The 25,429-nt window shown below is 48.7% G+C and overlaps 3 protein-coding genes and 1 long non-coding RNA gene across 5 annotated transcripts; 3 read left to right on the top strand and 1 right to left on the bottom strand.

The window, feature by feature from the left end:
- The first annotated feature begins 3,326 nt into the window (after positions 1-3,326).
- DHDH (dihydrodiol dehydrogenase) lies at positions 3,327-10,521 on the top strand. The gene is made up of 7 exons (XM_019741589.3): positions 3,327-3,483; positions 3,914-4,025; positions 4,671-4,834; positions 6,942-7,194; positions 9,035-9,159; positions 9,982-10,135; positions 10,374-10,521. The coding sequence occupies exons 1-7, from the start codon at positions 3,394-3,396 to the stop codon at positions 10,481-10,483; spliced, it is 1,008 nt and encodes a 335-aa protein (XP_019597148.3). The 5' UTR covers positions 3,327-3,393; the 3' UTR covers positions 10,484-10,521.
- A 4,226-nt stretch (positions 10,522-14,747) lies between these two features.
- On the bottom strand, positions 14,748-16,618 carry LOC109452569 (uncharacterized). Its single transcript, XR_002138157.3, has 3 exons — positions 16,485-16,618; positions 16,201-16,322; positions 14,748-15,023 (listed from the first exon to the last, which is right to left on the bottom strand). It is a non-coding gene; the product is annotated as an uncharacterized LOC109452569 (long non-coding RNA).
- A 3-nt stretch (positions 16,619-16,621) lies between these two features.
- On the top strand, positions 16,622-20,452 carry BAX (BCL2 associated X, apoptosis regulator). 2 transcript variants are annotated; one of them, XM_019741591.3, is made up of 6 exons: positions 16,634-16,721; positions 17,283-17,334; positions 17,424-17,573; positions 17,975-18,110; positions 19,688-19,792; positions 20,182-20,452. In XM_019741591.3, the coding sequence occupies exons 1-6, from the start codon at positions 16,688-16,690 to the stop codon at positions 20,284-20,286; spliced, it is 582 nt and encodes a 193-aa protein (XP_019597150.1). In that variant the 5' UTR covers positions 16,634-16,687; the 3' UTR covers positions 20,287-20,452. The 2 variants fall into 2 exon arrangements, with proteins under 2 accessions (XP_019597151.1, XP_019597150.1); XM_019741592.3 differs by lacking the exon at positions 17,283-17,334 and having other exon boundaries at positions 16,622-16,721; positions 20,182-20,357.
- Positions 20,453-23,217: 2,765 nt separating this feature from the next.
- On the top strand, positions 23,218-24,749 carry FTL (ferritin light chain). Its single transcript, XM_019741593.3, has 4 exons — positions 23,218-23,540; positions 23,703-23,849; positions 24,146-24,274; positions 24,437-24,749. Exons 1-4 carry the CDS (start codon positions 23,433-23,435, stop codon positions 24,587-24,589), a joined length of 537 nt encoding a protein of 178 aa, XP_019597152.2. The 5' UTR covers positions 23,218-23,432; the 3' UTR covers positions 24,590-24,749.
- The last annotated feature ends 680 nt before the right edge of the window (positions 24,750-25,429 follow it).

Raw genomic sequence — 25,429 nt, 5'->3', positions numbered from 1 at the left:
TAGAGTCCCCAGGACCTGGCACAGATCATATACTCAATAAATACTGGGGGTGCCAAAAAAAATGTATACCAGCGGACATTTTGGTCAACGTTGCTCAAGCAGTAGTTCACCGTAATCAGAAGTGTCTGGATGCTGATGGGAACCACTTTGAGCACCTTTTGTATATGTGCTGTCGAAGTGAGCACACATCTCTTGTAATTGCAGAAGTCAAACATGACTTGTATTCATCTTTTGTTATCTGTATATATTGAGTATTAAAATTTTAATAGTTTTTTCCTTGCTTAAAATGTGTATACATTTTTTTGGCACCTCCCGTATTTGTGTCCTGTTGGGAGGACTGTGTGTTGAATGACCCTGGAGGCTTTTTCTGGAATTCCTGGCTGTGAGCTCGCTGAGACAGGGCCTTCTCCTCTCACCCTGATCTCAACTTCCTCCAAGGTTTCTAAATGATATTGCCAGCAAGTCCTGGAAAGTGCTGGACCCAAACTCACCCAATTTGGCACCCAAGCTCAGACTGGATTTGCCACATTGTTTTGCTTGTTTTATAAAGAGAGCAAGAGTTAGGAAACAGTGTTTTTCTTGGAATACAGTCCCACAGTGCAGCAAGCTGAGACCCAGTCAAGTAGCCCTTGCCAGAAGACATCAAGGAATATTCGCTGACCCTCTGCCACAAAATTCCACTTCACGGTCTATGCCTTCTGTTTCCTGGATCTCACCCTGTGTCCCAGAAACTCTTTCTTGTGCTTCACCCCGTGGTTTGTCTCCCAGGGATGGAAGGTACCTGACCTGCTGAGCCAAGGATTCCCATCCCAGGTCAATGATTTTCCTTACTTAATTGTAAATTAAATCAAATACAGCACACATAGTCAGTGTGTGGACTTGGGCCACACTGGTTGAGTTGTAATCCCAGCTCTCCTATTTGCTTGATGTGTGACTTCGGGCAAGATTCTTGATCACTTGGTGCCTCAGTTTCCTCATCTGTAAAAATGGGGCTAATAACACAACAGACAGTGGCTGTGAGGATTACATGAGTTAATATCCAGAAAGCCTTTAGAACAGAGGCAGGCAAAGATAGCCCTGTGTAAGAGCTTTGTGGAATAGGTTCGCAGACGAATAAAAATATACAGAGAACATTACAAACATCCTTGGATACACTGCCCAGATTTGCGAAGCCTTAACATAGTGCCATAATTGCTTCAGATTTCTTTTCTTAAGATATAAAATGTTACAAATAGCGTTGAAGCCCCTATGGCTCTTCCCCTATCAAATCACACCCTCTTCCTGACTCCAGGGGAAACCACTACCTTGAACTTGAAGTTTTTCATTCCCATAAATGTTTCCAGTTCTTTATTAACCAGTAGTGTATCTATAAATAATACAGAGCCCTCTTTGACATGCTACTACAGTTCATATGAAGGGACTGTACCCCTGTGATGTCACTTGAATTTTTTTTTCTCTCCAAGGTTTGAGATGCCAGGTCAACACGGTTTGGAGCTAGTCCTTCCATTTTCTTGGCTACTAGTATCCTGTCATTAGAATTTACACAGTTTATTTGCCACTGTTCTTCTATTCATGGCTGTTCACAATTTTGAGCTATCAAACCCAATGCCGGAATAAATGTTCTCACACATCCTCTCCGGCACAACTCTGAGAGTTTCTCAACGGTACATATCTTCTACTCAGGAAAGAAATCACTAAACCATTTTCTACTTTACCAGATACTGCAAAAATGGTTTATCTGGGAACACGAATTCACTGCCAACAATTTTGAATTACAACTTTTTATTCTGAAATAATTTAAGAAGTTGAAAAAATAGAACAGAGTTCCTTTGTATCCTACAACCAGCTTTTTCCCAGTGATGATATCTTATGGTACATTGCTGAAACCAGGGATTGATATTGCTACATTATTTCATTAGTTCCAGACCTCATTGGGGTTTCATCAGTACTTCTAAGAAATTTTATCAAATGTAAAGATTTGCATATTCATTGCCATAATCAGGATACAGAACAGTTTCATCCCCAGAAAGACACTCCCTTGTGTTACCCCCTAAATAACTGCACCCTCCCCCAAACTCTAACCAGCAGTGGCTGGTCTGTTCTCCATCACTATAACTTTGCCACTTCGAGAATGTGATACAAATGGAATCATACACTATGCCACCCTTTGAAATTGGGTTTTTTTTATTCAGCATAATACCCTTGAGATCCTTTCAGTTTGTTGCTTGCATCAATTGTTCATTCCTTCTTATTGCTGAGTAGTATTTCATTCTATCTATATACCAGTTTGTTTATCCACTGGCTGCTTAAAGGATATTCAGATTGTTTCAGCTTTGCGCTATTATAGATAAAGCTGCTATGAACATTTGTGTACAGGTCTTTCTGTGAACAGTAAATATCCAGGAGCATCTACATTTTAAATTCTTTGTTTTTTCCTTTTTCTTCACAGTAGTGATATTGTGTACTCAGTGCAACCCATTAATATTTTTATTCAGCAGTTTGTGTGAGCTTGGAACTTGTGAGTCCCCATGGGAAATTCAGGTCGTAATTAAATGTCTACAAGGGAAGAGAAATGGATTAATTTACAGTGGGTGAAGTTAGTCAGCACTTTGCCTTTTGACTTAGAGTAATCATTTACTATATTTCACATACTAGACCCCGGAGCTCAGCTAATCCTCTTAACTCTGTGAGTAGATGCTGACATCCATTTTCCAGAACAGACAAGTGAGGCTCAGAGATGGAAACCCCTGATGCGAAGCGATACAGCCAAGAAGTGGCCAGGAGGCGTTTGGAACATGCCAGCCTGGCTCCAGGGTTCTCCAGAAGCATTACAGTCTGGTTTCAAAAACTGTGGTCTTTGGAGGCAGCCAATTTGCAGGTCTTCATATCCTGGCAGTGAGACCTCGAAAAAAAAACGACCAAGGCTCGTTGCGTCTGTTTCTTTCTCTGCAAATGGGGGGAAATAGAAGCTCGTGCACAGGTCCATGCAGAGAAATTAGGGATGAAGAAAGGAAAGCGTGGAGCTGGGGGACTGGGCCATAGCGAGTTCTATTAACATTAGTAATTACCTTTGCTACTACTATCCTCTTTCTGGACAATTCCTAAAGGTGCGCGGCTTCCTGAGCAAAAGAATGGGGAGAAGGATGAAATGGAACAGAAGACGCCGAGGGTCGAAGTTAAGAAAAGAAAACCTTTCCCCTTATGTCACGTGGTTAGAAGAGTCCAGAGGGGGCGAAAGTGTTTCTGGGACTGAGGGGCACGGTGGCCAATGAGAAGCAGCGTAAGGTCAATGGGGGCGGAGAAAGGACCACGCCCCCGGATTGGCCAAGCATCCCGGCTTTAATTCCTCACCGAAGGGAAAGTAGCCGGGCTTTGGAACTCTGCGTTTCGGGGATGGCGCTTCGCTGGGGCATCGTGTCAGTCGGCCTTATCTCCAGCGACTTCACGACGGTGCTGCGAACACTGCCTCCCTCCGAGCACCAGGTCCGCCCTCCCTCCGGAATCCTGGGGAAGAGCAGGCGGGGGGCTGGGACTCCTGGGTCTGAGGGACGAGGGAGTTAGGGTTCCAGACTTCCGAGTTCCCAAGGCATTGAAACAACCTCTAATTCCCTACTCACTCCTTTCTCCTCTTCCATCGTATAAACACGAGTTCCCTAAGGTTTGGGAAGGTACTGTTCTGTGAAGAGAAGAAATTTAGATAGTAAGGGATGTAATAATTGCTTGCCCCAGATCTCTTTCCCAAGACCCAAATGTCCAGCCTCCGGTCACCTCCTCCCCTAGGACCTTTTTCCCTCCCCTGTCTTAGGGGATGTAATTTCTGCTTATCCTGGCGCCTTCTCCGTCACCTTCCTCCTATCTACCTGTCTCCCGTGCCTGCCTCAGCCCCTCAAGTCTGACCCCGGGGCCCCTCCAGGTGGTGGCAGTAGCAGCCCGAGACCTAAGCCGGGCGAAGGAGTTTGCACGGAAACACGACATTCCCAAGGCCTACGGGTCCTATGAGGAGCTGGCCAAGGACCCAAATGTGGGTGAGTGACGAGGGCCACAGGGGCCACCGGGGCGCTGCTTCCAGGTGCTCCTTAGGAGGTGCAATTTCCATGGGGTTGGGCTTCTGGAATGACCTCGGGCTGGGAGGTGGAGCTGTAGGAACGGGTTTGGTCTGTGATTAGCTATCTGGTGTGAAATTGCGTTTAGGAGCCAGGCCTCCGCGGTGAAAGCGGGCTTGAATTTCTCAGGGAGCCGGTTGGGGCTTTAAATGTGTCCTGTGGCCCGGGCTTCTGTGTTCCAGAGTGGACTGGATGGAGAGGCAGGCCATGTACTTGGACAAAAGCCTGGCTCTGGAGTCTGGCTGCCCGAATTGGCATTTTCCTCTTCTGCTTGCCCTTGTCAATTTTCTTATTTGTAAAACGGGCAAAATAATAGTATCTCCCTCTTGGTAGTGTTGTGGCGATTAAACGATTTAATGTAATTTCGGAGGGCTAAAAATGACCTGAGAAAAGAGTGATGATGGAGAATGATTAGCTCCTTCCTCATGGGAGACTAAGGTTTGACCACTGTGGTAGGACTTGGTCCCTGGTTGCTGGGAGCCTGGTTCCTGGGATGCTGGAGGCGAGGCCCAGAGGTCTGGGATGGGCACGGCTTCTGATCTCTTGACCTCCTTCTTCCCACACTAGAGGTGGCCTACATTGGTACCCAGCACCCCCAGCACAAGGCCGCGGTGTTGCTATGCCTGGCAGCGGGCAAGGCTGTCCTGTGCGAGAAACCCATGGGGGTGACCGCCGCGGAAGTACACGAAATGGTCGCCGAGGCCCGATCCCGAGACCTCTTCCTTATGGAGGTGAGGCTGGAGTATTCCTTCCAATATCCAATGTAGCGCTTGTTGCCATTCCTAAAAAACGGTGGCCAGTAGACATTTTTCGGAGGAACACAAGGGAAGGATTTGCCAACAGTTAAGATGACCACAAAATGAACTGAGGTTGGTGCGTTTATCAGGATGGAGTTGAGCTATGCCATGGAATCTACTAGCAACATCATTCATGGGTGGGAGCCACTGCTTTTGGCTCAGCAAACGTGGCCACCAGAAAAAGATGCTAGTAGTGAAAGTGGCAGAGAATGGCAGTGGGCTTAGTTTGGGTGGATTTCCAGGGATAGAGGTCGGGAGGACCAAGGAAGCCCCTACCAACCCTCCATGTCAAGCAGGCTTTATTTTGGCCCTTATCAAACTTGGCTATCTAAAGGAGCCTTTGACGTCTTGCAGATTGCCAATAATTAACATGGTCGCCAAAGGGCAGTAGATAGTGGCACCAAGTGGCCCCTAGAAGCTATTTTCATGTTAAGGAGTATTATGATTCTTAAATACCTTGCTGTAGGTTCTGCCAGGAGTTGCAATAGCTGCCTTTCACTTCACCGTGTCCTATCTCGCTGTCCTATCTCGCTGTCCTATCTCGCTCTCCTATGCCCAATATTGCTGAGCTTCCCTGTCCGCAAAGTCCACGTGCCCAAGAAGTAGATAGTTAAGCTCTAATACAGTTACTCAGTGACTTGTGGTTCTCCCTGTACCTTGTTAATGCCAACATTCTGTGAGTTTATTGCTTCTTCCTTTTTATTGCCACCTACCTTGTACCAGATCCAACCCTAGGAACTGGGGACTCATAATGTATGACAGGCTCAGTTTTCAAGGAGCTCAAGGTCTGCTATAGTCACAGAAATGGGCGATCCCAATACTCAGTTGCATGGACTTTTGTGGACAGTTGACAGAGCATAGAGGCCCCACCCAGTCTAGGGAACAGTCAAAGTTTTTCTGCAGGTAGGGACTGACCCAAGCCTTAAAGGAAAAGTAAATTGCACAGGTAAATATGCCAGAAGGGGAAAGCAGGGTTAAGACTTAAAGAAAGCAAGAACGGGCAGATTTCATGTATTTAGTATGAACTTGATCTTGGACAGGTCAAGACTTCTGGCTTTAGAGGACTCTAGACTCCACTTTTCAGTTCCTAGCTCTGTGATCTTGGGCAAATAATTTGACTCCAATGAGCCTCAGTTTTCTCATCTATGAAATGGATATAATGATAGCTACCTGGCAGGGATGTGGGAAGGGTTCATTATGCAGAGCTTGCACACAGTGTCTTGTCCATAACACATGCTCAAAATATGGAAGCTGATATTAGGCATTGGGAAGCCATACAAGGGGATTGGGCAGGCTGTGACTGGGTGAGCTCTCGGAGAAGCAAAGAGCCCTCTGGGGCCATGCGGGAGGTGGACTAGAGGGGAGAGGCTGGATGTAATAGTTTGCTAGGTCTGACATAACAAACACCAGCACAGAATGGGTGGCTTAGACAACGGAGATTTATCATCTTACACTTCTGGAGGCTAGAAGTCTGAGATCAAGGCGTCAGCAAGGTTGGTTTCTCCTGAGGCCTCTCCACTTGGCTTGTAGATGGCCATCTTCTCCCTTTGCCTTCACATGGTCTTCCCTCTGTGCAGGTTTGTGTCCTAATTTCCTCTTCTTACAAGGACACTAATCCTATTGGGTTAGGGCCACCCTAATGACCTCATTTTAACTATTACCTCTTTATAATCCCCATCTCCAAATACACTCGTATCGGGAGGTACTGGAGGGTTAGGACCTCAGCATGAATTTGGTGGGGACACAATTCAGCCCATAAAATTGGGAGGCTGGGGTAATGGTATAGATAAGAAAGGACAAGGCCAGAGTCAGGGACGTGGGTGTGGAAAGGAGAGGAGAGGGCAGAGAGTCAGGGGCAGGACACAGCTTGGAGACTGATGGGCTATGGAAAGAAGGGAGAGGGTTTTTGTTAGACTGGGGAGCAGCAGGTACCCTCTCAAGTATGGGCCCAAGAAGGGGGAAGACCTGGGTGGTTAACTCCTGAGTCTTGACACTTTCCTTCCCTTTCTTTGACCTGCTTTCTTCCCTCTGTGGTCTGCAGGCCATCTGGACTCGATTCTTTCCTGCTGTAGAGGCTCTGAGGTCTGCTCTGGCCCAGGGAACGCTGGGGAACCTTCGGGTGGCTCGGGCAGAATTTGGGAAGAACCTCACCCACGTACCACGGGCTGTGGACTGGGCCCAGGCTGGCGGTGGCCTGCTGGATATTGGCATCTACTGCATCCAGTTCATCTCCATGGTCTTTGGTGGGCAGAAGCCAGAGAAGATTTTAGCCGTGGGAAGGCACCATGAAACAGGTACAGTCTATTATGGACTGTATGATGGTGATAAGAGTGATCTTCTCTAACTGGATACACTGAGCTGGGAATAAGTCTCCTTGCCTATAGGAATCAGGTTAGACAGCTGGAGGAACTTCCTGCAGGAAATCAAAGAGGTTCCAAGTTGAGAGTGTGGGGCTTTGTCCTGGGACTTTGCTGTGCAATCTTAGCCAAGAGACTCAACCTTTCTGAGTCTTAGTTACTGGTAAAATGTTAATAATAGGGTTGTTATAAGGACTTAACGAAGTAACTGTTGAGGCAAATTAAGTAGTTAATAAATATAAACAATTATTATTCTTTGAAGTTGTCTCAGTTAGCCTTTGCTGCATAACAAACTAACTCAGAATTTATCAACCTCAGATAATGATTGCGCATTCACTTGTGATTTTGTGGATTGGCAATTTGGGTGGGGCTCAGCTTGGGTGGTTCTTCTGCTGGTCTTACCCACGCAGCAGCCATCAGCTGGCTATGCCACTGCAGCTGGATGGTCTAGGATGGCCTCACTTATGTCTTATGGGTGTTGGCTATTGTCTGGAGAGACTTGATTCTCCTGCACGTCACCTCTCCAGCTGGCTAGCTCGGGCTCATTCACATCATGGTCTCAGAGTTCTGGATGCAGCAAAAACAAGGCAGGCCCCAATGTATTTGCTACTGTTCCATGGCCCAAAGCCAGCTCAGATTTCAGAGATGGCCAAAATAGACTATACCTCTGGATGGAAGGAGCTACAAAGTCATATTGCAAAGGGATACTCATTGATAAATGAGGTTTCCTGCAGCCATCTTTGCAAACAGTACCACAGAAGGCAATAAATAGCCAGGAAAAACATAGCTGGGGTGAAGATCGCACTTTAGAAAAACTGTCTCAGTCTAATATCTGGCCGATTTCTAGGCTAAATAGTAGCTCTAACAACAGATCCCACTTATTAAATGCTTCCTGTGCATTAGGGTTATTACAGGTATCTCCCTGAGGTAGACATATTACCATTGTCCCATTTTACAAATGAGGAAACTGAGAAACTCGGTCAGTAGGTTCCTCCATCCACTGCATGCCTGGTGTGTCCCAGAACCAGGCTAGTACTTTACATGCTGTATTTAATTTTTAATTAACACTCATCTATCACTTATTGTGATCTAAACAGATCCCTGAGTGCTTTGTGCATTTTACATCATTTAATGTAATATTTATAACCACCCTTATAAGGCATGTTCTATTATTATCCCCATTTTAGAGATGAGGAAATGGATTCTCATACACCTACCTATACAACAGGTATTTACAGAGGAGGAAACTAAAGGTCAGAGAGGTCTCTTTAATTTTTTAATTTAAAGAGAAATCTCTAATTTTGTTTTAGCATTTATTTATTTATTTATATTAGTAACAATTTACTGAACTACAATTCACACACCATGTAATTTATTCATTTCCAAGTATGTAATTCCATGGCTTTAGTGTATTCACACAGTTGTGCATTTAACACCATAGTCAATTTTAGAATATTTTCATTACTGAAAAAACAACACAAACAAAAAATCGCACCCAATTCTCCCAAAGCCCCAAGCCCTAAGCAACCACTAATTTACTTTCTGACTCTATGGATTTGCCAAATATTAGACATTTCACACAAATGGAATCCTGCAATATGTGATCTTTTGTGTCTAGCTTCTTTCGCTTAGCATAAGTGTTTTCAGGGTTTATCCATGTCATAGCATGGCTCAGTGCTTCATTCTTTTTCATTGTGGTATTAGAGACAAGGTCTCTTTCTGAGGTTCCACAGGCCGGATTTGTGGCTAGGCTTGCCCGTCCTGTGTTCCCTCCCAGGTGTGGATGACACAGTCACCGTGCTACTCCAGTACCCAGGAGGGGTCCATGGCAGCTTCACCTGCAGCATCACTGCCCAGCTCTCCAACACGGCCTTTGTGAGCGGTACCAAGGGCATGGCACAGGTGCGGTACCACTGGCCACGCTGGGACGGGCCCAAGGACTGGGAACTGTGGCCCTTAGTAACAGGAGAGTGTCAGCTATGGCTGTTGTAGCTGGATATGGGCTGAACCAGCCTTTTTCCACACTGTTGTTAAGGAATCCATCCTCAACCACCAGGCCATGGAATGAGGTTTGGACCTCTGGGCTCCTTCCTGAGGGTGAGCCTATTGGTCTGTCAAAAATCCTTAGGTCTAAGGAGAAACCAGTTCTTATCAACTATGCTTAGAGGGCAGTGGTGACCTTTGGAATTGCTTCCAAGATAGGATATGGGAATCACATAAGAATAGCTTCAGTGGGCTTCCAGGGGCCACTGCTAGAAAGAAATCCTACTCTTAGCAGAAGAATGTGGACCTTACCCTGGCTGCATCTCTATATTTCCATTTTGGCCTAGACCAGAGTATGGGAATAATTTAGGCTTCCCAGGGTACTGGGGCTAAAAAAAAAAAAAAAAAGTCTCCTACTGGAAGAAGCTGCTGGTGGATTGTCTTAAGTCTCCTCAAAAAGGGGATTCATACAGATGGGAAGATAAGCCCCAAGCATCAGTTTAGAGAGGGATTTGCCCCCAAGGAGTAGAATAAACAGACTTCTTGTGTGACAACTGTATTGGTAAGGAACAAATCGCCAGCAACCAGGGATGGGGGTGGGGGCCAAAGCCTCCCTGAGGATGGAGGGCAGCCAACTCTTAGTCACCAGGTGAGAGTGGGAGCCCCCTGAGCATCAACGGGCAGGAGCCCCCAGCAACCCTGTTGGTGAAGGTAATAGTGCCACCTTTTATCCTCCCCCAGATCCTCGACCCCTGCTGGTGCCCAACAGAGTTGGTGGTGAAGGGGGAGCATAAGGAGTTCCCGCTGCCCCCAGCCCCAAGCAAGGAGTTCAATTTTACAAATGGAGCAGGCATGAGTTATGAGGCCAGGCATGTCCGAGAGTGCCTGAGAAAGGGTAAGGATGTGGAGAATAGTGGGGTGGGGGGTGGCAGCGCAAGCCTGGTAAGGGAGGTGGATGGACTCCTTCCCACCCATCAGCCACTTAAGCAGCTGTGTAGAACTACATCTCCCAAGATACCCTGGGGCACAATTTGCCTGAATGTATTACTGTGCCTCATGGGATTCTGGGAATTATAGTTCTTTTGGTGTCTTGGGTGTGAGTACGAGGGTTCCCTAACTGCACTTTCCCCCAGGTCTGAAGGAAAGTCCTGTGATTCCCCTGGCAGAAAGTGAGCTCCTGGCTGACATCCTTGAGGAGGTGAGGAAGGCCATTGGCGTCACCTTTCCCCAAGACAAATGCTGATGTATGCTTTGAATAAATAAAGACATGGTTTCCACAGAGACCTTGTCCGTGGAGGTTTGGTGGGAGCTAGTGAGAGCCCACCATCAAAGGTATCACTAGAGAATAAATCTGGTGGAAGGAGGTGGGGAGGAAGGCGGGGTCAGGACCACATTTCCCATAAGCTCCTGCACCTACAGGCAGATGCACAATTTGCCTGTGTGACCTTGGGCAGGGAATAGTGTGTGGGTAGGAGGTGTCCCTAACTTTGTCTCCTCATCAGTAAAGGAGAGATATAGTACTAACCACCTTCTGGTGAGGATTAAATGGGATGTTATGTGAAGAGCCCCTAGCACACAGTAGGTTCTCAGTAAATGTTAGCTGATGGCCTTTCAGTGTGAGATCGGGCCTTTTCCATATTGACCTCCAGAAGCTCCAGGCCTCCATTAAGGTGTAGAGAGTCATTTCAACAGGAAAGGAGGTATTTGCTTTCATAAGTGTGTCAGTGGCCTTATTGGCTAAGCCTGGGTCATGGCTAAGCCTTAGCCTCTGTGTAGCAGGGCTAAGGTTCTTTCCATCCAAATCACAAGCATTTGGAGGAGGGCTATATGTAAGTGCTTCGTCAGCCAATTAGGGTGAACTTTGTGCTCTAGGCAAGATCTAACTTTCATATTTTCTATAGTGAATATAGTTAGGTTATGCTGCAGTAAGAAACAACCCCAAATCTCAGCATAACAAGGTCTTTTTCTCACTCATGTTATATATTGGCTGAGGGTTCTGGTCTGTATATGTCTGGGACCCAGGCTAACACAGTTACTACAGTCTGAAGTCCTGCCAGTCAACTGTGGCCAAGGAAAGAATACCCTGGCAGCTCTTATACCAATATGTGAGTGATCTGACACAGAAATGACATACATAACCTCTTATAATTTCTTGGGCAAAACTAGTCACATGACCTCAACAATCCACTCCAAGAAGTTCAATTCCACCAGGTCCAGAAGATAAAAATGGGTACAGTGGGTTTACGACACTACTCTCTCTTTGAGCACGTAAGCAGTTTGGTAGAAATTTCAGAATACAAAGAGTGGACATCAATCAAATGAGTTTCTGTTGTTTGGTATTCTAAGTTTCATTGCACATCATTCAGCTATCACCACATTGGTTTCAGCCCTTTGTTTGCTGGGTTTCAATCTTTTCATTGTGTGGCAGAAATGGCTAGATGTCCCCTTAATGATCATTAATAACTTACGATAGGGGAGTTTCACTGGACATATTGCTGCACAGCTAAAGACTACATCTCTCAGGCTCCCTTGCAACTAGTTTCTTGCCATGAAAATAGCTTCTGGCCAATGGGGTGTGTATTTTCTGAGTTATGGCCTTCAAAGGCAAAGAGCATGGCCTCCCTTTCAACCTCTCCCTGCTACTAGAGTGAAGATGTGTTGGGCAGTGGTGGGACTATCCTATACTATGAGATAGAAGCCATGTGTTGTGGATGGTGGAGCCACAGCTATGAGAGAAGAAAGATGTGATTATGGAGGTAGACATGCCCCAAGATCTGCAGGGTAGGTTGGCAAACTGGAGATTCGAGAGCTGATGTTTAGTTCCAGTTCAAGTCCAAAAGCCTGAGTATCAGGAAAGCTGATGGTGTCGTTCTTGTCTGAAGGCCAACAGCTTCGGAACAACCTATGTTTCAGTGGAGTCTAGGGCAGGAAGAAAGCTAGTTCTTCAAGAACTACATCCTAGAGAGAACTACATCCTAGTTCTCAGGCAGTCAGGCATGAAGAATTCTTTCTTTCTTGGAGGAGAGTCAGCATTTTTGTTCTATTTAGGCCTTCAACTGATTGGATGAGGCCCACCCACATTTGGGAAAGCAATCTGCTTTACTGTCTGTTGATTTAAATGTTAATCTGGGGCCAGTCTGGTGGCTCAGGCAGTTGGAGCACCATGCTCCTAACACCAAAGGCCACCGGTTCGATTCCCACATGGGCCAGTGAACTGCACCCTCTACAGCTAAGATTGTGAACAACAGCTCTCCCTGGACCTGGGCTGCGGTGAGCAGTCGGAGGTCGGCATGAGCTGCCGTGAGCTGCGTGTGTGCCACAGGCTGCTGTGAGCTGCCACAGGCTGCTGTGAGCTGCCATAGGCTGCTGTGTGCTGATGTGTGTGCTACCGTGAGCGGCTGGCAGCCAGCATGTGGCCGGCATTTGGCGTGAGTAGCCGGCAGCCATCGTGAGCGGCCGACCAACGACTGGCGACCGACTGCCTCAGCCGGGTGGAGCGCAAGGCTCATAATACCACCATTGGCCAGGGAGCTGTGTCCTACAACTAGACTGAGAAACAATGGCTTTAAAAAAAAAAAAAAAAAAAAAAAAAAAGTCGAGGGGGTGGGGGTGGGGCAAAAAATAAAACAAAAACGTTAATCTGGACGGAAAACACCCTCCCAGAAATACCCAGAATAATGTTAGGCCAAATATCTGGACACATAAAATTAACGAACACTGTGGAACTTTACTCACTGTTAATATATCTTGGGATTGCATATTCTTGGACTGCTACATGAAAGGGAAATAAACTTCTTTGTTGCTTAAGCAAGCCACTGTTATATTAGCCTTTGCTAAAGCAGCTGAATTGGTGTGCCACCTTATATTTTCCAAAGAGATCTCCTGTCTCCTCTCATTTCCCCCATTAAGATGTAGGGTCTAGTTCCCCTTTCTTTGAAACTGAGTGGGCTCGTGACTCACTTGTAGCCCTTGTAACACACTAGAAGTGATGCTGCATAACTTCTGAGGTTAGGTCAGGAAAGGCAGTGCAATTCCTTGTTAGCTAAAATACTCCTGAAATCTTCAGCCATCATGCAAGGAGTTCAGCTGCCCTGAAGCCACCAAGCTGTGAGGAAGCCCAAACTAGCCCACACAAAGAAACCATATGGAAAGTCATGAGGCTCCAAGAAAATAGATGTTCGATCAGGTCCCAATTGGACCCCAACTAAATTTTTCCCAATGTCATTACCCACAGGCCTATGGAATATAATAAAATGATTGTTGTTTTAAGCCAATAAAACGATTGTTGTTTCAGTTGTAGGCTGATTTCCTACACGGCAATACCTAACCAGATAAACAGGTATCAGAAGTTTTACAATGTGAAAGATGGATTCATTTTTAAGAAGTCTAAGCAGAACTGGAACCCCTAAATCCTACCCATTGTCCTCTACCCCAGAAACTTTCCTAGGTCAGCCACCAGGGCCCTCTGCCCCTGAATAACTTAGTGTCCACAACATCAGTTATTGATCTCTTTTGTTGCCCTTCCTCAGTGTGCAAAGGGTGCTTCCTTACCTGGCGTGGTAATCAGTTTCTAAAATGGCTCTCAGTGACTTTCGTCTCCTGGTATTCACATCCTTTTGTACTCTCCTGTTGAGTGTGCTGGATCTAGTGACCTGCTGCTAATGGCAAAAGTGATGGTATGTCCCTTCCAAGACTACGTTATAACAGACTGTGACTTCAGTCCTGCTTGCTCACTTTGATGAAGCCAGCTGCCAGGTTGTGAGCTGCCCTGTGAAGAGGTCCCATAGCAAAGAACTAAGGATAGTCTGTGGCCAACAGCCAGCAAGGAGCTGAGGCCATCATTCCAACATCTCTCAAGGAACTGAATCTTCCCAACAACTACATAAGTGTGCTTAGAAATGCATCCTTCCCCAGTTGAACCTTCAAATGAGACCAGAACCCAGGCCACACACTGTTTTTATAGCCTTGTTAGAGCATGTGGAGCAGAGGACCCAGCTAAACCAAATCCAGATTCCACCACCTATAACTTACATCTTGCAAGGGACACCTATAACTTTAAAATATCTGTACACTGTATTTTTCTTTGTTAGAAAAGTCAAAATACCATTTTATCTCTTTTCTCTTTGAATATACAATAAAGAGCACACTCTACTTATGATAATGGGTAAGAGAGATTTATTATTACCAGTGAGCCATAGGAGGGCACTGAGCAAGGCAGGGCTAGGGTCAGCTCTGAGTCTAGCAAGATCTTTCTAAGTCCATGTAGAGGATGGGCTGCAGGGGAGGGACAGGAGGCTGAGGCCTGTGAATGGGGCTGAGTAAGAAAGCCATGTTCAAATGCCACAGCTGTCAAGCTGGAGACCTCGAGCACCCAGAGAAGTGTACAACTTTGGCAAGTCTATCTCCCTCTCTGGGCTCTGATTTCCTCATGTGTACATATGCCATAATTATCCTAGGTGTATTAGTTATCTATTGCTGTGTAACAAATTGCCCCCAAACTTAGCAGCTTAAAGCAACAATAAACATTTATTATCTCACACAATTTCCGAGGATTGGAAATCCATGAGTGGCTTAGCTGGGTGGTTCTGGCTTAGGATCTCTCATGAGGGTGCCATCAGATTGTTGGTGGGGACATCTGTCACCTGAAGGCTTGACTGGGGCTGGAGCATGTGCTTCCAACGTGGCTCATTCATAAGGCTGAAGGACTTGCTTGGTTCTGCAACATGTGGGTTTCTTCAGAGGACGACTACTTGAGTGTCCTTACAACATGGTGGCTGCTTCCTCTAAAGGGATTCCAGAGAGAGCAAGACAGAAGCTGCACTGACTTTTATGACCTAACCTTGGAAGTTACACTTTGTCATTTCCACAATTGGTCACCTTAGTCAGTCCTATTCAGTATGGGAGAGGTATGAATACCTGGAAGTGAGAATCACTGGGGCCCATGTTGGAGATGGGCTTCACAGTTCCAATATAGCATCTTCATTATTTAAACAATTTTGACTTCAGAATTATCTAAAAAGTCTTCTCCCCTCTACTCAACAGCGGTACGGTTTAGAGGTCTGTGGCTGCATTAAAAACCCTTTCTTTCCTTCTCTGTAACAGAGGTAGAGGGAGGGCTACAAATAACCACAGATAAAGCCAGCTTCAGAGTCCATAGGAAACACCATTTCTCCCAAGGACATGCTTTCTTAAGGAGAAACTTTGTTTTCTAAAATCATAGTGTTGGAAATTCCATCGGTAAACATGAAACATCCCACTCTTGCCTATAGGATCTAATTATTTGATACAGAGTAGCAACCTTGATTTCCAACCCAAGTACAGAGATTCAAAGGGTTTCTGGACCCAACACTCCACGTCTACATTCATCTTGTAGTTTCCAAGGATATAGGACCCTGGTTCTTATTCACAGTTCATATTTGATATTGCCCCACTTTGCTTTAAACCTATCGTTTAGTTGTCACCTAAACTCCACCCTTCCTCCAAATTCTACAACTCTTTCCTTGTTTGTCAAGATGTTCTGTGCTTTCTCTGTTGTGTGGGCTCCATCACTGCAGTGAGTCAATAAACTTGACTTTATCAGACTAAGTAAGTTCCTGGTGATGTTAGGCTGATGGACTGGGACACCTATAATCTTCAATTGCCTTTAGGACATTGATCCCTTCTCTTGATTACCTGACCCCAGACTATTTTTCTAATCTGAGTTCTTTTTTCTTATTTTTTAAAAAGGAGATATAATAATTTTCATAAAGTACACATCTTATGTGTACAGTTCAATGAATTCTTAAAACGTGTATACCCAAGTAATCACCACCCAGATCAACACATTTCAGGCACCGTGGGAGCCTCTTTTGGGTCTCCATCCTGAACATACCCTGCCAATCTATCACCACGTATTAGTTTTGCCACTTTTTTGAACTTCAGATTCCTTTTATTCTCACACAAACACGCATACACACTTACAGGCTGTAGTCACTGGAAACGTCCTGCCTCAATGAATGCTATTTTTGACTTCTGCTGTTCCTCTCTGATGCGCACTCGAGGTTTCTTCTGCCCTGGGAGGTCTCAAGGCCCACCTGAAACTTCTGAAAGTATTGCAAGAATGAATGAATGAAAGTTATAGCTAGACCATTCTTATATATGATAAATCGTACATTGAAAAAAAAGTTATAGCTGCGATTGAATGGGTGGCTGGTGGAATGGCGGCGCGACCAGTTCATAAAGGGAAGTGCTGATTGGATACTTACGTGATGGGGACCGAGCCTTCCCAAGCAAGCGAGGCAGGTATGGTTGTGTGACTGGATAGCCCTGCGGGGCAGCTGCACGCGGCGGCCATTTTGCGGGGCGGTCACGTGAGATGACGCATCCTCCGCGGAACGCTCACGTGACCCGGGGCGTGCTGCAGCCGCCGGGGTAGACCCGGCGAGAGGCGGCGGCGGGAGCGGCGGTGATGGACGGGTCCGGGGAGCAACCCAGAGACGGGGGTGAGGCGGGAGGCAGACGGGCGGGAGGAGGGCGAGTCCCTTGCCGGCTGGCCCCACGATCTCGCCTGCCGGTCTGGGGCCGTGCGATCTCCAAGCACTTCGGGTCAGAAAGTCCCTGATCGGGCGCTGCCAGCCTCCAGCGTCCTCCTTCCCCGAGATTCCCCGGCTCTCTGGCCCTCGCCCCCCGATCCCTTCCTGCCTGGCGCTCTGGGACCCCCGAGAAGCTGCAGACCCCAGAATCCAAGCCCCCGGGCAAGCCCGGGCTTGTCGCCGGCACCACTTCCTGGTGGGAGGGGCGGGTCTCCCCTCTGCCCCCTCAGGCCAGGATGCTTTAAGTGTTCCCTCAGTCTCCTTTATGGAAGAATGTGATACAGGCCTAAGCTCCCCGCCTCTTTCTCCATTAGGGACTCAGTTGTCCGGGTCCCCAGTCACTTCATCTAACAGGGACTCAGAAATCCAGGGCCCCCTAGCATTGTCCCTCAGGGATCATGAACCACCCCAGTTTCCCGGGAGTCCTAGGGCCCAAGAGTCCAGGCACCTCTTCCCTCCTTTCTCCTCTAGGGCCCACCAGCTCTGAGCAGATCATGAAGACAGGGGCCCTTTTACTTCAGGGGTGAGTTTGAGGTCTGATTATTGTGGAGCAGATTTGAGGAGTGATGCCTCATTCTGATTCTGCACCCCACCCCTCCATTCCCACTCTAGTTTCATCCAGGATCGAGCAGGGCGAATGGGGGGAGAGACACCCGAGCTGGCTTTGGAGCCCAGGTTGCCCCAAGATGCATCCACCAAGAAGCTGAGCGATTGTCTCAAGCGCATTGGAGATGAACTGGATAGTAACATCGAGCTGCAGAGGTGTGGCCCCTGGGACCCAAGAGTCCAGCCACTGGTCCATTGGTCCCCTTACTCCTCATCACGCAGGAGTCTCAGCTCCCAACCTCATCTTCCCCTAAAGTATGGTGTTGGGGCTTATAGCCCCCATTTCCTTCAGGGGTCCATGGCCTCACCACTCAACTCAGCACTGTCTACTCCCAGCCTCCACCTCCTCCAGGATCTTGAAACTCTCCTTCAGGGAGTCATTTTCTCCACTTTCCTAAATGTCCATCTTGTCCCTTTCCCCCATATTGGCCTCTTGCCTTTCATTTCAGTGTGGCTTGGGCCTCAGTTTCCTTATCTTTGCTATGGGGTGGATACCAGAGTTTCCACACCCTACCTGATCCTTCCTCCCCAGCACTGGCTTTCCTCTTTTCCTGCAGGATGATTGCAGCTGTGGACACAGACTCCCCCCGCGAGGTCTTTTTCCGAGTGGCGTCTGAAATGTTTTCCGATGGCAACTTCAATTGGGGCCGGGTTGTCGCCCTTTTCTACTTTGCCTGCAAACTGGTGCTCAAGGTGGGCAGCTGCAGGGCAGTGAGCCCAGGGAGACTCCCCTTAGACCTACTGGGACTTGGGAGTCGTGAGATCAACCCCTGTGCCAGCACAGAGGGAATGGAGAGAGACAGCTATGGGCCACTTTTCTGCTACTTTATTCATTTACTCATTCAACATACATTTATTGGGCCTACTGTGTGCCTGGCCTATGCTTGGCACCCAGGATGCAGCACCAAACAGCTGGCTAGGTTCCCACTCTCATGGAGCTCACATCGAATGACGAGTGCTGAGAACTAAGCTAAGGTGATGTGATTGTGTAAAGTTATTAGGAAAGGCTTTTAAGAGGAGGAGACATTAAAGCCAAAGCTGGAAAGACAGACGCAGTGATATATGAGGACTGGGGAGAAAGGCATCTGGTAGCAGGCACAGCAAGTGCAAAGGCCCTGGGGTAGGACCAGGCCTGGTGTGTCGAGGGCAATGAGGATGCCCTCATTTCCCCCACAGGAGAGGGAAAGGGTGGGAGATGAGGGAAGATTGGAGGGGTCTTGTGGGCTACTGTAAAGACTTTAGCTTTACTGTGGGTGAGATGGGAGTGATTGGCTGGTTTTAAACAGGAAATTGAGGTGACCTGATTTATGAATTTGAAAGATTATTCTAGCAAGTCTAGCAAAATGTTAATTGTAGAATCTAGGTTGCAGGTATATGGCTGTTAACTGAAATTCTTTTAACTTTTCTCTCTGAAGATTCTTATGATAAAATATGGGCAGTGGGGAAGCCCAACAAATTGTTCTGGCCATTGTGAGTAGAAAAAGGGATTATGGGGCACAAGGGCAAAAGCTAAGAAGCTGGTGAGGGGGCACCTATAATAGTCCCTGCAAACGATGACTAACCTGGACTCGGGTGGTAGCAGTGGAGATGGGAAGTAGATTTCTTGATGGGTTTACAAGATTGAGCTGAATGTTGGGGGTTGAATATTGCAGGTGAGGGGAACAGCAGTCAGGGTGATGGTGGGGCTGCACATGGAGATGGGGACAGCAGGAAGGGAGAAGCAGCCAATAAAGGGTGGGAAAGGGAAGTTCATGGAGTTGGTGGGCAGGTCATGGCTTTGGGGGATGTCGGGTCACACCAGGTCTGAAGGTCAGAAGAGCCCTCTCTGGGGAAGTGACATTAGACCTGAACTTTAAGGGATGAATAGAAATTCGTTTGGTTGAGGCCAGTTTAGGCTGAAGAATCAGCATGTGCAAAGGTCCTAAGGGCAGAGACAGGTTTGGTGTGAATGAAGATATAAAGGAAGGTCAATGAGGCACAGAAAAAAAGCCATAAATTGGATTGCTATTAAGTCAGAGCCTCCACACAAGGCCTGTGGGCCAAGCTATATGCCTTTTGGTCTTTATCCCAGGGGTACTGGGGAGCCATGGAAAGTTTGTCAGTTGACAATGACAAGATCCAGTTTACAATGTATGAAACTCATTATGACTGGAAGAGAATGCAGAGTGGGCGGGTGGGGAGGCAAAGAGTTGAGAAAGGAGGTTTGGGGCCACTATCCAAAGGCAGTGGGGACAAGGCTTAGTCCCTAAGGCCTACCCCACTCCCCACAGGCCCTGTGCACCAAAGTGCCCGAGCTGATAAAGACCATCATGGGCTGGACACTGGACTTCCTTCGAGAGCGGCTGCTGGGCTGGATCCAGGACCAGGGTGGTTGGGTGAGGCCCCTAACTCCCTCCTGTACTCCTCTGGGTCCCCTGGGCCTTCCTGAGCCCACCAGTGGTGCGCCCCCTCCCCATTTTCGGATCATCAGATGTGGTCTGTAATACATTTCCTTACATGTCTGATCAACCCGATTCATCTGGTACTTGCTGACCTCTCTGTGACCTCTGACCTCCCAATGACCCTGACCCGACTAGTACCTTCTGCCTTCCCTGGTGCCTCCACTTCCTATGGAATCCGTCGAGTTTTTTGATAACCCTTTGATTCCAACTCTTTAGTACCCATTAGTCTCAGTCTCTTGCTACTCATACCCTCTGACCCTCCCTATTCCTCATGTACTGGTCCATGGCTGAATTGCTGAAGTGACTGATGTCCCTGTCCCCAGGACGGCCTCCTTTCCTACTTTGGGACACCCACGTGGCAGACAGTGACCATCTTTGTGGCTGGAGTACTCACTGCCTCACTCACCATCTGGAAGAAGATGGGCTGAGGACACCAGCTGCCTTGGACTATGTCTTTTCTGCATAAATTATGGCTTTTTTCTGGGAGGGGTGGGGATTGGGGGGCCAAGGGCATTTTTCTTACTTTTGTAATTATTGGGGGTGGGATAGGGAGGAGTGGTCTGGAGGGGGGTGCAATAAACCTTTTGGGCCACACTTCAGAGTCTGAGTCACTGGGCCCACACCCTGGCTGTCACAAGAGACCAGGCTTCATGTGCTGACACCTTTTTTCTGAGGATGCCTGGTGCCCTCTGGGTTAGTGATGAGTTAGGTCCCACTCCTGCCCTCCAGGATCTTGCAGCCCTGAGGGGAATGGAGGTGACGAGATCACGTGTCACAACCTAGGGTGTTGTACTGGAGCCAGGGGCTGGAGGGGAGGTGGGGCAGAGAACAGGGCCAGGGTGCAGACCATGCTCCCACCATATGGGAAATTGCAGTTTACTGAGGTGAAGAATGGGAAAGCAGGGGTGGGCTCTGGAGCCCTATGGGGGAAGCTACTGGTGGTGAGGAGGCTGGGACAAGAGGGTCCAAGGGAGATGACCAGGCCAGAACCTGTGCTGGGGGACATGGCTGGAGACTGACATGCTGTGGGGGAGGGGCTGGAGGAGGAGCTCTGGGGTCTGGCCCAGTAACTGGGTGGGGCCTTCTAAGGGGCAGGCCCCCCCTGCCTCCCAAGATGCTGAGTTCTGGAAAGGCCTAGCAGCTTTAGACACTTAAGAGGAATCAGAGAAGGGGATTAGAATGAGATCTTGGAGAGTCACACAGAGTTTGTTGTCCCTTTTCTCTAGGTCTTGTCTCTCTTTCTAGGTGCCTGGCCCCCTCTGGGTCTTTCCCCTTTCTCTCTGTCCCTCTCTGGGTCTCTGTCTCTATCCTAGTCTCTCTGAAGCTCTGTCCTCTATCCGGGTCTTTTCTCTTTTCCCGTTATCTCAGGATCTCCCAACCCCATCTCTATCTGTCCTTCAGATCGTCTGTCTCACCCTTTCCTCTCCCTGTACCTGTGAGCACTTTCGAAGCCACCTCTCCACAGTCCACCTCTCCACAGGCGGGGCCAGCAGAAGGCCAAAGGTCTTTAGGTTGAGGTTTGAAATCTGGTGAATGAGTAACTCAGGTCCCATTGTGACTGCCTGGGGCAACTGCTCCTCCCCCATGGATTTGCCCCAGAGACAAGTCTGGGGAGAGATGACAGCCAGATAAGAAAGCAGAGGGGAGACTGAGTCACTGTCCAGAGGGGAAAGTATATCCACAGGCAGCAGCCCAGGGAAAACATCAAGGGAACTGAAAAGACAGTAAGACTTAAAGACAAAGCACAAGCGAGGAGGCACTTTGGGGGAGGGGGCCAGAGTTGGGTTTAAGCCAGCCAGGCCTAGTTCCCAGGGTCTCAGCCAGACTGCAGTCTACTGGAGGAGATGAGGTCAGTGAGTGGCCACACCCCACCCTTCTGCCTGAGCCCCTTCCTGTGCTGAGTTCAGCATGACTCAGCACAGCAGCTCTCTTGGCAACTGGCCCAGATACCCCTTGAGGACCCCAGACACCAGCCTGGCCCCACATCTGCCTGGTCAGGACGCACCCTGCGTGGGCTGCTTGTTGTGGCTCCACTGCAAAGCAGGCCCTGACCTCTACCCCCCAACCCGACACCCCAACTCACTGGCTGCCTCCATTAGGGCACTTGAATAGGGTCAAGTTCCTGTCCTTTCCCCCCACAACAGGGTACGCTTTGAAGGCTGTCCTCATTTGGGCCAGCTTTGCCTCCCAGAGCCCAGCCTGGACCTGGCACACTGTAAAAATGTACTTTGGTTGGAGACAGACACCCTGTCCACGGGTCCCCATATCTTCATTTCCCCAGGATCCAAGGGCTTCTCTTTGTGACCCAGAAGGAGCACATGTCAGGCAAGACAGGGACAACTCCGGAGAGACTGGTTCACAGCCAAAGAGAATTCCCAAAGTATCTGGAGGCCTTCAAAACAGTCCCCAGGAAACGCAGCCTCAGAGAAACCCCAAAGCTTGAGTGTCATTTCACCCCTCCCCATCTCAGCTCCCAGAAAAACTGAGCCCCTGAAATAGGCCCAAGGGTATTCCAAAGGTCCCAGACACTCAAGGGCTCTTGTAGATTCCATACCTTTAAAAAAAAAAAAAAAAGCCCCTAGTAGACTTCCAGAAAACATTCCTCTCCCCCACTCTTGGGGGGTGAACCCCAAGGCTCTGGAACAACTGCCCTTTTAATCTTGCAGATCATCTGAAGGGCCTAAAGACCTCCCCCAGGAAGTTTTCAGAAAAATACGGACCTCCATTGTGAACGTTAAGGCTACAGAAACGCCCCCACTTTTGAGCAAACCCGAGGGCTCCCCTCCAACCCATTTCCCAGAGAGGTCCCCAAGGTTCCCAGAAATATGATCTCACCGTCTTCCCAACTTCCCAATGATCTGGGGCCCCCTCATCTCCCAGAGAAAACCCCAGTAATCTGGAGGCCTCTGCACCTCCCAGGAACCCCTAAGGCTCCAGAAAAGTTCATGCTCTCAGAGACAACCCCAGAATCCAACCTACTTTCCTGAGACACCCCAGGATCACCATTTTCCAGGACTGCTTGTTGTGGCTCCACTGCAAAGCAGGCCCAGCGTCCCCATTAATCTTCCACCTACCAGAGAGACAACCCCCCCTCCCGCCTGAGAATCCCTTGACTACTCAGAATCAGCCCCAGACCCTTCCATCCCCCATTCCCCAATTCCCTATTTCACAACAGCCTCAGCAACAGGCGCGTGACTTCCCCCACCACCGGGGGGCGGGAGTCTGGGACTCCTATCCGGTCTGGATTGGTCACCCATGGACTCCAGGCCCCGCCTCTCACCACCGTGGATTGGCCCATTGCTCTCTCTAAACATCCCACCTCCAGGGCCCCGCTTGCCATAAAAGCAGCGCCTTAGCCACCGCCTCTCAGTGCCCTCGGCGTTCCCCAGATCTGTCTCTTGCTTCAACAGTGTTTGGACGGAACAGACCCTGGGACGCCCCTTCTTCCAGCCTCCGACCACCCTCCAACCTCTTTTCCAGTCTCATCCTTCGGAACCAACTCAGCCATCCTCGGCCTCCGAGACCAGCTAACACCTTTTTTTTTTTTTAGCTTAACTCCTATTGCGGAACAACCATGAGCTCCCAATCCCAAGTTCGTCAGAATTATTCCACCGAGGTGGAGGCCGCCGTCAACCGCCTGGTCAACTTGCATCTGCGGGCCTCCTACACCTACCTCTCTCTGGTGAGGGTCCCCAGGACGCCCTGGGCCTAAGTTTCCCCCAAATGCGCACCTCCGGCCCTCTGCGCACGCGCTGGCCGTCTTTGTCCTGTTGGGTAGTCAGAGGGCAGAATATCGCCTCTGGCCTCGTCTCCCGCTAACTATTGGAACCATCTCTTCTCGCAGGGCTTCTATTTCGACCGTGACGATGTGGCTCTAGAGGGCGTGAGCCACTTCTTCCGCGAGTTGGCCGAGGAGAAGCGTGAGGGCGCGGAACGTCTCTTGAAGATGCAAAACCAGCGTGGTGGTCGCGCCCTCTTCCAGGACCTGCAGGTAAATAGTGTGTGGGCAGCGAACTACATCTCCCAAGAGTCTCTTGGAACGAAGTGCCTTGACCCTAGTGGTTTAGGCACCGAGTGGGCTTCTGGGAGGTTTTCAGTCCTCTGTGGCTAGAAATGGAGGCGCAGCCATTTCCAAGACCAGAGCGTGGTCTTGGGCATGTAGTTGTAGGAGACTGGGGGTGATGTTTGTTAGGCTAGGACCTTTACCCGTGCAGCTGCTGGGAAAGATAGTTTTAGTCCTTTGTGGGTTATATGGCCAGTTCTCAGTTGTCTCTGTCTTCTGTGTAGAAGCCTTCCCATGATGAGTGGGGTAAAACTCAGGATGCCATGGAAGCTGCCATGGTCATGGAGAAGAACCTGAACCAGGCCCTTTTGGATCTGCATGCCATGGGTTCCGCCGGCACAGCAGACCCCCATGTAAGTACCCCCTTCATGCAGGTCTACCCATCCTAAAACCCTCCTTGGAATGAAGCTTATTCTAAGCTGTGGCCTCATTTGGGCAAGTTTTCTTCTGAATCTCGTTCCCCCATGTGTCACACTGTTACATGTGGCAGCATTTTCTCCTCTTCTATCACTCAGCTCTGTGACTTCCTGGAGACCCACTTCCTAGACGAGGAGGTGAAACTCATCAAGAAGATGGGCGACCACCTGACTAACCTGCGCAGGCTGAATAGCTCCCAGGCGGGGCTTGGCGAGTATCTTTTCGAAAGGCTCACCCTCAAGCACGACTAGGAGCATTTGGAGCCCAGAGGCCTTTGAGAGGCCCCTCTGCATCCCCCTGACATGAGGCTTTTGCCTGAGCCTCTCCCTAAAACCAGTAGGCAGCCTTCTAACCACCCCAGAGCCCTCCCCTGCCGTGGACCAAATTGAAACAATAAAGCTTTTTGCAGCAGCTGGTTTTGTGTGTGTGCTGTGGGAAGTGACATGGGATCTATTTTTCACAAGGCTAGCTGGACTGGGAGGGCAGGGCGAGTTGTTGGCCCACCTCCCTCTTTCCTGGTCTAAGGGGTGTGTGCCACAGTAGTGGGTCCTGTGCTTTGCCTAGCTGTCTCACCTAGATGGTAGAGCCCAGACTCCCTGGAGGGTCTAATACAGTAAGACCTGGGGCTGGTGGCTGGAAGCAGACCACCATTAAGATACTAGTATGTGGCCAGGAACTACGCAAACCTGAAAGTAGTCTGGCTCAATCCAGGGAGGTTAACTAGAATTATCAGCCTCTTTATATGGGTGAGCTAAGGCTATTACTATGTAAGTTGCCCATGGCAACCAGAAGGCCTACCCAGATCTGACCTGCTTTGAAGGCTGCTTGCTACCCTCTCCAATTCAAGACACACAATAGGAATAAAATCAGTGGATCATGAGGGGCTTAGAAGCATGTAATGTGTAAGAGGTGCTGAGTTAGGGGTTTGGGGTTCAGCACAGAAATGGGATGTGAAACTTGGGGCCAGATCATCCAAATGTGAACTGAAGAAGCTTGAGGATGACTTAGCAGGCAGCTGCTGGGTCCCAGCTACAAAACGGAGTCAACTCTGACCTACCCTTGTTTTTGGTAGAAGAATCTAAGAGGAAGTG

The sequence above is a fragment of the Rhinolophus sinicus genome, chromosome 8, assembly GCF_057876585.1.
Source record: "Rhinolophus sinicus isolate RSI-liver-muscle chromosome 8, RSI-T2T, whole genome shotgun sequence".
Taxonomy (NCBI): domain Eukaryota; kingdom Metazoa; phylum Chordata; class Mammalia; order Chiroptera; family Rhinolophidae; genus Rhinolophus; species Rhinolophus sinicus.
The sequence above is the reverse complement of the archived record's forward strand: the minus strand, read 5'-3'. Positions and strand labels throughout refer to the sequence as shown.